This window comes from Sphaeramia orbicularis, chromosome 22 (assembly GCF_902148855.1).
Source record: "Sphaeramia orbicularis chromosome 22, fSphaOr1.1, whole genome shotgun sequence".
Classification (NCBI taxonomy): Eukaryota; Metazoa; Chordata; class Actinopteri; order Kurtiformes; family Apogonidae; genus Sphaeramia; species Sphaeramia orbicularis.
The window spans coordinates 32,076,333-32,092,300 of record NC_043978.1 but is presented as its reverse complement, the minus strand read 5'-3'; the positions used below and the strand labels follow the sequence as shown (position 1 = coordinate 32,092,300).

At 38.8% G+C, this 15,968-nt stretch overlaps 1 protein-coding gene across 2 annotated transcripts in view; it reads right to left on the bottom strand.

Annotated features, from left to right (window-relative positions):
• Positions 1-2,411: 2,411 nt before the first annotated feature.
• The window catches only part of pcnx1 (pecanex 1), a 33,840-nt gene continuing 20,283 nt past the window's right edge, over positions 2,412-15,968 (bottom strand). For both annotated transcript variants that reach the window (XM_030127192.1, XM_030127193.1), the window contains 21 exons: positions 15,846-15,937; positions 15,226-15,335; positions 14,681-14,786; positions 14,468-14,560; positions 14,146-14,296; positions 13,777-13,918; positions 13,476-13,653; positions 13,097-13,205; positions 12,622-12,751; positions 12,467-12,525; positions 11,398-11,613; positions 8,831-9,084; positions 8,515-8,745; positions 8,068-8,168; positions 7,090-7,240; positions 6,764-6,994; positions 6,404-6,678; positions 5,408-5,586; positions 4,731-5,161; positions 3,997-4,137; positions 2,412-3,643 (listed from right to left, as the gene is read on the bottom strand). In XM_030127192.1, coding sequence (XP_029983052.1) covers positions 3,503-3,643; positions 3,997-4,137; positions 4,731-5,161; positions 5,408-5,586; positions 6,404-6,678; positions 6,764-6,994; positions 7,090-7,240; positions 8,068-8,168; positions 8,515-8,745; positions 8,831-9,084; positions 11,398-11,613; positions 12,467-12,525; positions 12,622-12,751; positions 13,097-13,205; positions 13,476-13,653; positions 13,777-13,918; positions 14,146-14,296; positions 14,468-14,560; positions 14,681-14,786; positions 15,226-15,335; positions 15,846-15,937 — 3,521 coding nt within the window. In that variant the 3' untranslated portion in view covers positions 2,412-3,502. The remainder of the gene's footprint in view (positions 3,644-3,996; positions 4,138-4,730; positions 5,162-5,407; positions 5,587-6,403; positions 6,679-6,763; positions 6,995-7,089; positions 7,241-8,067; positions 8,169-8,514; positions 8,746-8,830; positions 9,085-11,397; positions 11,614-12,466; positions 12,526-12,621; positions 12,752-13,096; positions 13,206-13,475; positions 13,654-13,776; positions 13,919-14,145; positions 14,297-14,467; positions 14,561-14,680; positions 14,787-15,225; positions 15,336-15,845; positions 15,938-15,968) is intronic.

Here is a 15,968-nt window from a genome sequence, read left to right as displayed (position 1 = left end):
CTGCCACAAAATCAGGCATTTTAGGCTGTAACAATTTTTAAAAAATCCCATGAAATCCTGGAGGGACTGATTATTTAACATATTCTCGTTACCTCCTTTTGTCGTTTTTGTCATTTAAAAACCTACATGTTTGGGGTAATATTCATAAAAAAATATGACATACAATATAGCCAACAATAGATTGTTTTTTGTTTGTTTGTTTGTTTGTTTTTTTAAAAGGAATGCTGCATAGACCTAATTTTAATATATTTATATATGTCCTCTTTTTTGTAGTAGTGTGTGTAGTATGTTTTGGAGGAGACTATGCAGAAATATGTTAGGAGTTTTACACCCTCACACATAAATTGGTAGTTGCAAAGAGGTGGCTTTAGTTAGGTTCTCCTGTTTATTTTTTATTGTTTTTTTAGACAGATCTACTGAGGATGAGCCAGTCCAGTCCAGATCACGATTTGCTTATAACATGAAAACAAAATAACAGAATTAAGATAAAGCTCACATTGGGATTATTTTTCAGAAAACTATTCCTGGCCTTTGATCAGGTCAATTTTCATTCGTAATGCCAGTGTCGATAAGGGCAGAGGTCCCTCCAAGATCTGCCAGGTCATTGGTTTGTCCAGTTGGTCTCCATTCAATGACCTATTTCAAGAAGAAACATTAGACTACTTCAATTAATCAATCAATCAATCAAGTAATCAAATGGCTTATTTCAGAAGTCCTGCACTCTAAAACTAAGAGACATTCATTTAACGACCTACAACTGTTTATGTGGTTACTTCCAAATTAATTTCTCTCTACATTTAATGTTTCATGGGCAATTTATCCTCATTTATCATAATATTATCCTCTGAATTTGCATTTTTCAGCAAAATTCTCGTATTTTCCTATGTTTAACTTACTGATCATGTAGATGTTCATAAAAGTTTAGAGTACATGCAAAGATTAATTTATCAGAACAGAGAAATTATGCAAAAATATCATTAACTGAAAATAAAACAAGGATCTGTAGCTACTGTAATTCATCAAACTACATGGGTTTCATTATTGAATGAATATTGCAGAAGATGATGGTGTGTCCATGTTCACTATGGAGCCTCTGAACGTCCAAATGGGTAAAATCTGAAGATGACGAAAAGCTGACAAACTGCAATAAATCCTTTTGGTCGCCAGGAGCTGTTTTAAGTTGAGGGTTTTTGTGGGTTAATAATCATTCAAAGGCCTAAACAGTCATCAGGTTCATCAGGATGTTTAATTTCTGAAGCATCTCATGTCTCTGGATGTTCAGAGACTTCATGGTCAAATGCGGAAACACTGATTCATAAAGAAAACTCATGTAGTTGTAGAGATTGGAGATGCTTTTTTTAAATGTTCCATTTGATCCTATGATTTATTTTAAAAAAAGTTCTGAAAAAAAATCCCTTTGGCTTCAGTTTTCTCTTCTCTGGTATGATAACCTTTGAATTTACACTGAGCATTTATGAGCATTTTAACACCTGCTGTCCATTGAACATAGAGGATAAACAAATGGTAATATATTAGTAAAGGAAGTTGAGATGTGGAGAAAAATTTGAAGTCTAAAATACCTACATAAAACTTTCTGGTCTTCAAGGGATAATTAACTGTATCTTATCAGTATCAAAGACAGAGAAAACTCTATACTTACCCAAATAGAAAGTTTCAACACCTAAGAAATCGTAAAAACACAACTGAAACTAAAGACAGTGATTTAAGTCCTGCTTCTAAGCTTAAGTACACCACAGACTGTTTAAAATGTTTAGAGAACTGGAAATCTTCTAAACCATACCAAATTCAGGAACCATCAACTGACAGATTTAAGAACAAGGTTTCAGGTGAAACTTTATGGCTTAATTTTATTTCCGTTTCTCTATTTAAATATGTATAAATTCATGTCACATATATGGCAAACAGAGATTTAATGTAATTTTTAGAAGTCTGTGGTTACTGATCAAGCAATGGATTAAAAAGGATAACTGAGTGATGTGTAACACTACTTATGGGGAGAAAAATGACTAAGCACTACAGCTTACATATGTACTTTTTTTTTTAAAAAGTGGGAAATATGTACCAGAGTGTATGGATTTTATAGATTTATAAAGGAAAAAGTGGTAAAGTAAAAAGAGACACATTCCACAGTCATAACATATAACTCAAATGAAAACAGGTCAGTCGTAAAACCCAGTGTCTGAGAGGCACCTGCAGATCACAAGCTTCAGTTTAAACATTGTCTTTTGTGCAGCGTTGTGTGTATTCACGAACGCTGCATCTGTCCATAACTCACTGCCCACTTATCAAGACATAAACATAAAGTAAAATGCTGACTGACTGAAAGGTGGCTTGGCCTGTACCGCTGTGTGTGTTTGTTTTGTTTTGAGGCTTCAATCAGAGGAGGCCTGTTAAAGATGTAAGCAATAAATCAAACTTTTATTTCTCCATTTAGAAAAGAATTAAGTTAAATAGTGAAACAGTCCCATCAAAAATTCGGCATCTTGTTTTCAACCAATGGTCCTTAATACATTAACCTTTGTCTCAAAATGAAAAAAAAAGATGTAACAAAGTGTAAATACCATGTTCACAGTAATAAATATTCAAAACAATTTTTTTTTTATACAATGACATTATATATATATATATATTTTAATATATATATATTTATAGATATAGATATAGACATATACAGTAAAAAGTTATTTTCAAGTTTATCAAACACAAAATAGTAAAATAAAAATGGCTGAAAACAAATGATTGCATTTTTTTCATTCCCAAGGCATCGGTAACCATGGCCATTCAGAGTCTGTAATAAATAAAATGTGATATTATCTAAAGATTGTAGTGCATCACTGTAAATAAAAAGAAAAAACTAAATTATAGTGCAAGTTGTTTTTTCTTTGCGCAAAATAATCTTGCGAATTTCAAACTAATCCAAAGGGAATGACAACAATGAAACAGAGGAGTGTGTTGAGCACAGGAACAAAAAGTCTCCATTATCAGTCTGGTCTGATTTGTGCCTCAATGTTCTCTGTCGTCTTGGCAGCAAAAAAAAAAGCTCTCGTGAATGAAACCATGGCAGATACTTAATACCAGGCTTATTTGGCAAATTATTTAAAGACAAACAAGACACAAAAGATGACACACATTCTTTACACTCAGTTCTGTCAGATTTGCCACAAAATCATCAATGAAATGCATAGAAATTAATTACCAGTAGCATGAACTAACTTAAGAGTTGTTTACTGTCATGCAGCATTTCTGAGATGCAAAGCAAGGCAGATACTGTGAATGTATGCCAATGCAGTAAAGGATGTTGAATGAATGTATACTCTGCCTCTGCTTGCACTTTTCCCTGGCTTCCTTTCCCCCTCAGCAATAAGGATGTAGGGAGGGGGGAGAGCTCCCGTTTCCTATTTGTCTGCAGGCGTTTTGTCCTGCTGAACGCCAGGGAGGTCTGGCTTCGTCTTCGCACAGATGCATGATGTGCTTGCTTGTTTCAGACCTCTGCACCCAACTCAATGACCCCAGTCTCAATAACGGGCACTAGCTTATCATCCACCTGTACCAGCAGGATGGTCTTGTCGATATGGGAGCGATTGGCTGGGTCACGACTACAAGGCACCCACCGGTGAATCACCTGCAGAGGGCAACAAAGGGTTTGTGAGAGGGAGCGTCAAATGTAATTTAGGTCATATAGGGTGTTATGGGAGAAAAAAATAGGACACAGGTACAACGTCTAAATTGAATTTACAGCACAAGAGGTCGAAGAGTGTGTCTGTGTGTGGGGGAACCTTAAGCAAAACAAAGATGGATCATATTTAATTTTACTAAACAAGACTGGGAGATCATAAATTCCTCAGATTTTATTGTTATTGCAATTTTTTCTGATGTAGACATTGTGATTAGAAAAAGTGGATTTTTATCACTGTAGTTCGAAGAATTGAAAATAACTTAGAAGTCAATGACTATTTGAAGTTGGAGCAGACTTACATGTCCTTCCATGCCCTCTAAGGGGCTCCAGTCCCTCCAGCAGGTCCGACCTGCTCTTAGTCTCATTGTCTCGTCAGGCCACTGCAGCTCCTTCCGCTTTGATAAGTTGATGTTCTCCAGCACCTGACTCACATCCACAATCTGGCCGGCGCCACAGAAACACAATGATGCAATTAAAAACCTCAAAACCAGGAAAGCAGTTTCAGCTGCACATGGTTTCATTTCATCGCCATTTACTATTTTTAGTTTATTTCAGTTCAGTATGAAGATGTCATGTGTGCAGTTTCTGCTGCAGCATGATAACAGCATAAACACAAATATAAGAAACACATAATAAAACCATATTACATATACATATATTACCATATAGATAATGAGTATGTACTGAATATTTATTAAGTCAAGCACTTTTTTTAATTCATCGTACCTGTGTAGTATTCAGGACTTAGTATTTATTGAGTTTTGAAGAGCTATTTTTTCTTTTCTGTGAAGAGGTATTTAAGTAAGAACTTTATTATATTTTGCACAGTGTACTTTTTTTTATCATCACTGTTTCTGACAATGTTTTTTTTTTTTTCCTCATGTTGATAATTACTAAATCAGCTCCAAGCAGTCATCATGTTCAGTGAGATTCTATCTACGTTTAAGGAGCTCAGGTTTCTATCTTTTCATTTCCATCTTGACTTATTAATTATAAAGTAATACATATTAAAAGAAACACCATGTTGACAAACCTGCACTCTGTAGGAGATATCATCTCTGCGCACTGTGGAGATAATAGGGTTGTGCTGTTGTGGGTGGTGATGATGGTGGTGGTGCTGGCTGAGGGGATCGGTTACAGTGCTGCACAGACCGTCGTTGCCCAGCAGGCCCACTAACGTGTGTCGTTTGCAGGGAGGGATGCTGTGGCTGGATAGGGAGGCGGAGGGGCCGGTGGGGTCAGAGGTGGAGCCCAGCCGTAGCTGCAGGGTGGTGGGGAGGGCGCGCAGAGATAATTGGCTGGTGGAGGAGCGTCGGCAGGGCTCCAGGCCTGTGGTGGAGGTCCGCAAGGAGGAATGGCGGCTGCTGCTGTAGCGGTATGAAGATGACTGACTGGCCACAGAGGCTCGAGCGGGAGAGTGTCGTACCAAACCCGACTGAACCGACTGAGAACTCTGACTGGTGCCTGAACACAGCAAGAGAGGGAAAGTGTGTCAAAGAATTAGGAAAATTCTGGGTAGAAAAATTTAAATTTTATTTCACAAAATAATATCTCAGACTTTGTAGTTCTCACTGCATAACTTCAAAACATGAAAAGCTAACAGTACTAAGCTGAAAGTTAGTCTAATACTAACAGTAGGTATTATAGTAGGTATCATAATCTGCTGTAGATAGTAATTACAGTCTAAAATATATGTGCAGTAGTTCTTACCCAGCGGGTGTGGTGGATATGAGTGTGGATGTGTAGGTCCTGAATTTCCACCCTGTGACACTGAGCTCTGCTGAGAGTCACCTGCCGTCCCATTCACGCTGCCACATGACAGCCCCCCCGCATCCGAATCTTCAATGTTCCCTCCACTGTTACAACCTGCACCACACCCTTTCCGTAATCTACAAATTGGACATGGAAATACCAGATACTTCATAAAGTGGTACAGGTTAACAAAACTCAGAACATTTGCAGGGTTGTGTGGTGCATGGACTTCCTCTGGACGGTGGACAGGTTTTAAAAGGCACAAATAAATATTAATTGTAAACTATTTTAGTCTAAAATTAACTAGTCTTTCAGTTATATGTACATAAAATATTGCAGTTCATTTGAATTTTTCTTCTGCGAATTAGATTTTATTGTATATTATTATCCTATATGTTTTTAATTTTATTTTCTCTATACCCTCATAAATATTTTCCTCCACTGCTCATTTTATGTAGGACTTAGCTGCAATTTTTTTGAAACACAGCTATGATGCTAAATTTCAAACACATTGTGTTGATTTAGTCAAACCAGTAAATCTTGCCCTAATGACTTTAAATAGTAGTGCATTATTTTTTTATATATTGTTAAAATTGATGCAAATATTCTACTGCAGCTGTAAATATTCCCATCACTCACCCTTGAAATGTTGCTGCTGGTGTGTAATTTTGTAACCCTGGTGGAAATGTAAATGCACTTGAATATTTACATATTAAATTACACTGATGATCTCCTTCACAGTACTATAAATCAGCATCCATTCTTCTGCAGATGATTCTACATTAATGTAGATGTCTTCATGGAGCTATAAATGTATGTTGCATCTTCTTTAAGGGGGCAGGGGATGCACAAATCCCATTAAGATGTAGAAAGGAGGGTACAGAAGGAAATCTATCATTTACTACATTTACCAATAACGAAGTTTCACACTTAACATAACACAGAATCACACACCTGTGCCAGGTGCTAACAACAAAGTTGCGGATGTTCCCGATGCTGATAGGACCACCCAGGATATGCCCGAGCTGTGGATGCGAGTTGCAGTAGGAGGTGGTCAGTGGAGATACGTAGATGGGATATCCAATGGGTTGGTCGCAAGAAGAATTGATCATGTTGCGCAGAGCCTGTTTAGCATTCTGAATGCTTCCACGCTCTGGGTTTCTGTTTCTCAGGAACACCAACTCCTGCTGCTGGCCTGCCCAGAGGCCTCGGACACATTCTTTATTGACCTGCATCACAAAATGGAGACTCTCAAAACTACTGTCATTAAAACAATAAATTAAATATTTTGTACATTTTTAATCAGCTTCATACTTTGATGACACGGAAGCTGAGGTATCGTCGATTGAGCATAATAATTTTATATTCATTGGTGCCTTCGTCGAGAACATGGCGCAGGGCGAGGAGTGACGGGGAGTTGGACAACACTGCACTCCTCCAGGCTGGGTCACCCTCATGAGCAATGACCAGGTTCTGCTGGTGAGAGGAGATGGCCTCAAATAGAACAGCTGGCTCATCATACTCATCAGGGGATGTGAAGTGGTCCTACAAAAACAAAAAAAAATGCATAATGCATTTCGTTAGTGGACAAGTTGTCATTTAAGAATACATGTAAGTACCCTGAACACCTGCAGACTCACCTGGTGTAATTTAAGAGACATTCGGATTCCAGGCACCACTACTTTCCTGAGCAGTTCCATGTCTGCAAAGATCCACTCATCTCTGACTGAAGAGATGCGGAAATCGCCTTTAAATAATGCATGAAGTCCATAAAGGAAGGACTCCAGATTGCTGTGGTGGAGAAACAGAAAGACATGCAGTTTGATTATCATTTAAAAAAAACAAATATGAACATAAAAAAAAATTAACTGCAGTGCTAGATTACACACATACATCAAATACTGCTATGTAGTTCAATGCACAGATGGTGTCTCATATCTGCCAACATTTAGGTTTTAAAATATGAGAGGGTTTTTTCCATCGGGAGAGTAGGGAAGATATATAACATAAATAACCACATTTATTAATATTTTAAATACACTTATGGCATAACAAAATATGGCCATTTGTCAAATACACACTGAAGTTCAACAGGATGATATAAAACACAAATCAATGTATATTCATTAGGAAATGGTGTGGGTTATTGCCCATTTTTCCACCATACATTACATCACGTTGATGAGCAGGAATAAATGAACATGTCTGGTCCAATTCTGCTTAAAATTTTAAGGTGTATTTGGAGTTTTTTTAAGGTGTAGTACTGTTAAGCTCTGACATTCTGATTACAGCCAAGGTAACTAGTTAATTCATACAGCGTTCAACTGGCCTGCCTGTATAGAAAGAAACAGGGGTAGGTTGTGGTGCAATAATGCTCGAAGGCTACATAAATCACAGGAAGTTGCAAACAGAAAGAATAAAATAGGACAGTGCAAGAAAATAGCCATGATAATACAAAGTGCTAGCAGGATGATGTCATGTGAAATGTAATTCTAGATTGCAATGAAGATAAAAATGAAAACTTTCCAAAGGCACCAATGTCCTTGTTCTGTTTCTGTCTGATTGTTAAGTCTATAACTGAATCTTTTGACCCATCATAATAAAGATTACGGAATAACCTGGACATATGGTGGGCTGCTGTTCCTAGAGCTCTCCTTCCCAGCACACACAGGCCAAAACACAGCAACACCAGAGCTGAGTCTTTCTCACTGTCCAGCGGCTGCAGAGAGAAAACAAACATACAGAATACAGATGAAACTTTTCACCATTTACCAGACTTAGACTGACAGCATTTTACAAAATTATGAGCTTGTATTTTTAATTTGTGAGAGGGTTTAGCTCTTATCTGACATTTTACTGCCATTCTTATCCGTTTCAAACATGTCGTTTGACTAAAAGTGACACAAACACACTAACCCATAGGAAAATAATGGAGACATCATCGTTTTTTTTCTCTTTAAAAATATCATGCATTAATAATTTCTTCACACAAACAGTCATATTCCATTGCTCTCTTCTCATGGGCATAACCTTATTTTAGAACAGAAACTATCTAATAGCATTACCTTCGCCCTTCGAGAGTTGCAGTACTGGATCCAGCCCAGGTAAACCCCACAGAAGCTGTCCCTGGATATGCCTGCAAGCCGATGATCATAGTCTTCATCAATGTTGGGGTTGAAGGTAGGATCCAAGTCGACATAGTTTCTCTCACTGCATCCCCGCAGGCCATCTTTCATGGTTTCATTAGCCAGCCACTCTTCCAGTTTGGGGGATGCAATCACATAGTAGATGATACCCTGATACATGGACAGACAATTAGTGTTTACATTGTGTACAAATCATCTGTATTTGTCCTAAACAGTCCAAGGGCCGCCATCTAACCTTGACATAGTAGGTTGTGAGGATGCGTCGTAGATCAAAAACCTGCAGCATGGAGGCGGCGCTGTTATCAGTGATGCTGTAGCCCTCTAACACATATTTGGTGACCAGCACCTCCCAGGCCAGCCAGCGCTGCCCAAAGGCAGCATTAAAGGACAGGATGTGAGGAAGGTGGCCTGGTTCACAGCAGCAGCAGCCCTCGTCTTCCTCCACCCCCTCAGTGATGGCCTCCACCTCCCTCTGCTGACAGTAAGTGCCTGTTGAGGGGAAATGAACAGGTTTACAATCCTATACACAACTGGTTCAGGAATATTTCTATTGTATGTATAGAATAAAAAAATGAAACAAGCAATTTTCACCATTAAGATCAAGGTGACAGAAGAGTTCAGATTTACAATGAAATATTCAAACCTGCTGACAGACTTACAGCAACATATGACTTTCATCACTCGTTTTTCAAAATTGTAAAACCTGAGTGATAGCCTAATTATTACTAATCCTTTAGTCTATCTGTGCTTACACACCTGAATCACTTCCCTCACGGTGAATAACTTCGAGGATGACTCCATCATTAACACAGTCCGCAGGTTTACATAACAAATCGAAACGTCACTTGGGCCTTTTCAGAAATTTTGGCGCGAAGTGGTTTCTCACAGATTCGGCAAGAAAACGAGCCAGATCACTACAACATAAAATTATACAGTCCACCAGGGTTGCTTTAAAGAATGAGTATAGTCAGTGGATGGAGGTCAAGGCCACATTTGGGTTCATCCCTCACAAAGAGACAGCGAAATTGCTGCTGCGTGGAATTCCCATTCCCACAATGCACTTCGTGACAAAATTTCCGAAAAGACCCGAGTGATGTTTCAGTTTGTTATGTAAACAAACGAACTGTGTTTATGATGGAGTCATCTTTGAAGTTGTTCACCGTGAGAGAAGTGATTCAGGTGCATAAGCACGGAAAGACTAATGGATTAATGATAATTAGGCTATCACTGGGGTTTTACAAATTTGAAAAAAAAAATTGTGATGAAAGTCATACGCTCCTTTAATAATGAGCCTGCTTGCATGCACACCAATACTCCGATCATTATTCAATTTTTGGAGTTATCAGATTATTCAAGTGATAATGTAAACAGGATAATCTGATAGGCTTTTTTTAGCGGATAACGACAGTTATCCGATTTTGAAAAATCAGATTAACAAACCTAGATTTCTCCCCAATACTCCGATGTCTTCAAGCATGTATACAGGTTAATCTGATTTCTTTCATTATTTTACATCTGCACATGTGTAAAAAAATCTGTATAAATGGAAGTTATGCAGTGACACCGTGAGCCTAAGGAGAAAGGTAAACAAACAATGAAATGAATGATAGCAGCAACATGTGACCTGTTTTGTAGTCTTATTAGCTCCCACATCAGGACAGCTAATGCTGACACAGTAGGCATTGTCATGGTCAACAAGACAAGACCGGATGTTTTGAAAACAGGAAGTGTACATCTTACATCATAACGTACATATGCACGTACTCCGAAAGAAATTTAAAAAATGGACTCAAACATGTAAACCAGGGTTTTTCAGTTATCACATTTCTGAAGTGCATGAAAACATGTTGCATCTGATTACGGCAAGTATTGGATTACTCTAAATTATTGGATTTTTATGGTCACGTAAACGGGCTCATTGTGAGCTATGTAAAAGGTTTTTAACTTGTAACATGCAGTAGATTATTTTACTTTGCAGCAGAATTTTATTGACTGAATAACATGAGTGTCCACTAATAAAGCACACACAGGTGTGTTTGGTGGGAAGATAAAGCACGACCATTCTGACTAATATGGTGGCATTCTACTTTGACAAAGAAAATGTCTGGCAAATGGGTTAACAATCCTGATGTGATATAATTTTTCTAGAGAGTCGCATAAAAGAGCAAAATTGTACCATACAGATACGGTACTGTTAAGTTTAAACTGGGGTTCTTAGTTTTTACCCTTGGCCCTCACCTCAGGGTATTGTCATCAGTTTGTCGTCCGTCCCTATGTGCAAAAACTTTGGCATGGACCAGTGGTTCTCAACCAAGGGGGGGACACTCTCCTAGAGGGGGCAAATCGTTCGGCACATGCGTCCTCTCCTGATTAGGTGAGGGGAACTCACTTTCTCACAGCTTTATCTACAAAGCTATATAACCCACCACGTCCTCCACATACATGTCCGTCGCGTTACTTGTGGAAGTATGTCCCCCCCCAAATTTTTTCATGCATGGGGGGGCATTAGGCTAATGATGCAGTTAGTGAAGCTTAGTTCAAAAAAGGTTGAGAAACACTGGCATGGACTGAAGGCTGAGGGTTTTCAAGTGTGGGCACGTTATGGTCATATAATTATGATCAAGATTGAATATTTTTATCAATAAGAATGAGATTAATGAGAACACTGGTACCATTTTATGAATATTTATATCCAATTTCTTATGCTGCCACGTGTTCATTCAAGACTAACATTGGAAGCTACAGTTGGAATTAATTTAACCCAAATGCAGTGGAGGTAGTGGCACAGATGAACCTTCCTACCTCTGAATTCCAGCCCTCGGAGCTGGAAGGTGACGAGGCCATTGCCGATCTCTATAAGATGCACAAGAGCGTTCAGATAATCTGAGGCCAAGATGAAGCAATCCCCCGTGCTGAAGTTTCCCCAGCGTCCCAGAAGGAGGTCCCCACACAGGCTGTGCTGCAGAGAGCGAGTAAGATGCTCATAGAAGATTGAGTTCAAATTGTTATCATCAGATCCTAAGGAAGGAAGGAAAATGAAGAAGAGACAAAGCACAGAGAAGGAAGATTAGTGAAATGCATATTAATCATAAATGAAACAGAGAAAATGTACAGTTTTAATGTTGTTCTTTACCATTTTATCCTAAACTACATTGTACAACTTGCAAGCAAAGATTGTCAAGACATGCCTCACCTCCATATAATCAGCTAAAGCCTACTGAAATACATGTGGTCTATATATAAAACTCATTTGCTTCATTGAGTTTTATCAAACAATGTTAAAAATTCCTAAATCTCAAAATCAAGATGAGTGCTTTCTGTAGACCAGGGGTGGGCAATCCTGGTCCTCGAGGGCCAGTATCCTGCATGTTTTAGATGTTTCCCTCTTCCAGCACACCTGAAGGTCATTATCAGGCTTCTGCAGAGCTTGATGATAGGCTTATCATGTGAACCAGGTGTGTTGGAAGAGGGAAACATCTAAAACATACAGGATACTGGCCCTCGAGGACCAGGATTGCCCATCCCTGCTGTAGACACTCATTCATTCATTTTCTGAACTGCTTAATTCGCCACAGGGTTGCGGGGGTGCCAGAGGCAACCCTGACTACCAATAGGCAAAGGTGGGGTACACTCTGAATGTAATGCCAGTTTATCTGGCTGACAACCCTTTTTTTCCTTTAATATATTGATTGTAACTGTATTTCACACTCAAACACATTTTATACACAGTCACTGGCAAAAAGTGGTTCTCTATTTTATTTAGGATTATTCCTATTGACACCATTGCAAGAGCAGTGAAACTAATTAAATAATATGCCACAAAAAAGGTAAACAGAAAATGAACTTGTGTAACTGAATGTTATGGTGTTACCTGGGTTTCTGTCGAGCTGATGGGCGAGCCGAGTGTTTGAGTGGTCCACTCTTTTAGTGCTGCATTAAGAGAAAAATGAAAATCACATATTTTAGGAGTAGATTCACTGATGTAGAATGTAACATTTTAAAACAAGAGTAGCGTTTCCTCCTTACTTGTAGTCTCTCTCCCAAAACTTGACTGGGCGGACATAGGAGGTGATGAAGATGGCACTTCCCAGGAAAGGGTTAAGGGGTGTGGAGAAGACAGCGGACACTATGGCCTGAACAAATAGCATGGCCGAGTCTGGAAGGGCTAGAGTCAAGGAGCAGTGGAAATGTTTGCATGGTTTGCTACATATTCACTATCGGGATATATGATATGACGTATACAAAGGACTAAATATAACCATACACTGAAACTTTTTACAGATAAACTAAAAAAAAATAACAAGCTTATTTAGATTTTGTTCTCATTCAACACCAGCATTAACTAGAGCTATGAAATTTGCCACCAGCTTTCATCGCCACCCCTCTAAAAAGGTACTCATTATCACCTTCACAAGATTTATTGCAGTGCTGCTGTGGCACAGTTGCATGAACATAAAAGTGAGTACATAACTCATAATAAAAGAGATCAGTGGAAGGATACGAGGCACAGCAAAGGGTTGAGCAAAGGCATGGAAGGCTGACCCCCATGTGATCTGCCATGGGGCAATGTAGGTGTAGACAAAGTGCAGCTTGTAGAACAGCTCCCACATCTGTAAAAAAATAAACCGTATATTAAAATAAAAAAAAAGAAGTTCAGCACTTAGAGTTTTACAAGTTTGTTTTCTTCAGCCTGAACATACTATGACAAAAATACAAATATAATATAGACATCTTTGTACTTTACCCTGACTAGAACAAAAAACAAAACAAAAAAAAAAAACACAAAAAACAACAATCTAAAGGAATTAATACAAGTGTTATAATGTTGTGAATAAAATGCTGAAAGGGAAGCTGCCAAACTAATTTAATATTCCTCTCACCTTGCTAAAAACGATGGACATGAGGAAGAGGTCAAGCAGCAGCGTCTCAGACAGATGTCGGTAGTCAAAGGTGAAGAAGAGGACAGTGAAGAGAATTGTGACATACTGATAGGTCGGACTGCTGTAGGAGGAACGAAGCAGCTTCAGGCCTGCTACTGTGATCATCAGAGCACCGACCCTGAGGGACGTTTAAAAGACAAAGAACGTCAAGCATACTGTGAATTAAAATGCGCAATTAATTCAAGAAAAACAAAGAAAGCTGCAGATATAATGGGAACAATAATTTAATAAGAATTCTCACTCCGTGTCAAGTTTCTTTGGGCTGGCGAGCTCCCTGGCACTCCCACTCAGCTCATTAAGGATGACGAGAGGATAAAGTACATTCTTTTCCACAAACAGCAGCCACACATGAAGCTTTTCAAACCACATCACATGTGCTGCATCTGAGATGAGAGAGGCAGTTGAAGCTTAGAGAAGCAAATTTATTCTATGTCTGGAAAGTATCACATCACAGTTAACAGAAACGATGCCGTACAGAAGTAACTGAAATATACATTGGAAGGTATCTTTCCATCTGCATTTGCTTTGCCCAGACTGATAATGGACAGAATTATTCTTCCTATTTTGGTAGTCAGGTCTAAACATGCCATATGTGATGTGAAGTACTTACCCCTGACTTCGAACTGATAGTACTCCTTTGTTTTGAGTAAGGGGTGGGAGAAGCAGTACCAGGGCAGCTGCTTGCGGACTTGAGGCAGAAGGTAGTGGGTGAGTAACCCCACTGTCCCCAACAGTGCATACAGAACATAACTCAAGAAAGGCTGAGGGAACAAACACACAATGGAAATTAATCGCAATAAATAAAGAAGCTACCTGTCAGTTTTGGTAAATGTTTCAGTTCCATACACACAGATGTAGTAATCAAAGAAAAGGTAACTAAAAACCTATATGGTAGACAGACACTCTCTGAGAAGAAGACATGTTTACTGTACCTGAAGTGCAATGAATACGGTGCTGACATGGATGGCGAAGTAAAGGACCGCAATAACCACACAGACAATCAGGTCTGACTGAAGACGCTCATTCTTTACATTTGAAAATAAGAAAAAAAAAAAGACTTTATATTAATAGAGTCATTATTATGCTGAATATTGCTCAAAATCTAGTTGTGTATTTAACGGGATAAATACAAAATGTAAACTCACCACCGAGGCCCTCAGTTTGTCTGGTAGGGGGTCCTGTACTTCTGACAGAGGGTCTTCTGGATTCTTGTCTTTTAAATTGGGTAAAATCTTGGACTGTATCAGTGAACTAAAAACCAAGAGACAAAACCATTAACTGACTCAAATACCATGAGGCTCCTGGAAATAATCTGCCTGTGAGTAAAAGCATCATCACCCACTCTTTACACTGCATCATCTCTAAAGTAGTTTTAAATTATATGAACTGAGCCTCCTTGGAAAAAAAAAAAAACTCCAATCTGCACAGCATATGTAGGCGTTAAAAAGTCACAGAATAATGTTAACATTAATAGGGACTTTTCTCTGCCAGACGGGGTCAAACAATAATGGCAAATACATCTCATGACCGCTTTTATGCAAAGTTATATGCCAGATGGGCAGGTTCATCTGTCAGTGTATGAATTTTAAAACATGCAAAGACACGTACTTGAAAAACTTAATTCCAAAATGTATTACCCTTCAAGTTACCACCACTTAATTGCTTCTACTTTCCAACATCGTGGACTTACATGAGGACAGAAGGGTCACTGCTTTGCCGGCTGAGGTGGTAAGACACTGCCACCAAGAGGCCGCAGAACACGGAAAATAATACGGGGATGTGATGAGGCTCCCAAGTTTCCTGAGATGCGTAAAAGAACTGTGTTTACAATTGAAATACACAATGTTTCTACAAAACATAGTGAAAGTATACATTTATTTTGATGATATGTTGGGGTGTTCTGTAAATATGGCATGTAGAGAAAAAAAGAGAAGAGGTTTGGAGAATCGTTCCGCCCTACTGTGCTGTGTGCTGTAATTGTCCTGACACATGATGGATGGTAGGCCTATCAATTTATTTAAAGTGATTTTAAAAATGCTGCAAACACAAACACACTAAAATTCCCATGTGTTCATTTGACAAACCAGACATGAAACAGTCAGTCTGATTTCTGGCAGTAAAACCTTTTAGTAACAAGCGACTCCTTAACATTATAAAGCTGGCTTTTCTGCATTATGTTTTTGTAATACTAGTTCTTACTGTTGTGTGTGCAGTTGTTAAAAAACCTATCTTGCGAGAGTTTTTGCATTTTGTCGGTCAGATTATTGCTCCATTATTAGATTTGGAATGATCACTTATCTATGCTCTCACCTTCAGAGCTCCGTAGCAGAAGCCGTAAAGTAGAGTGACGGTGACTATGCTGCGCAGGATACTGTACAGAGCTGACAGGAGGCTTGTGGATGCTGCAGAGAGGACAGGGAGGATGTCAGCAAT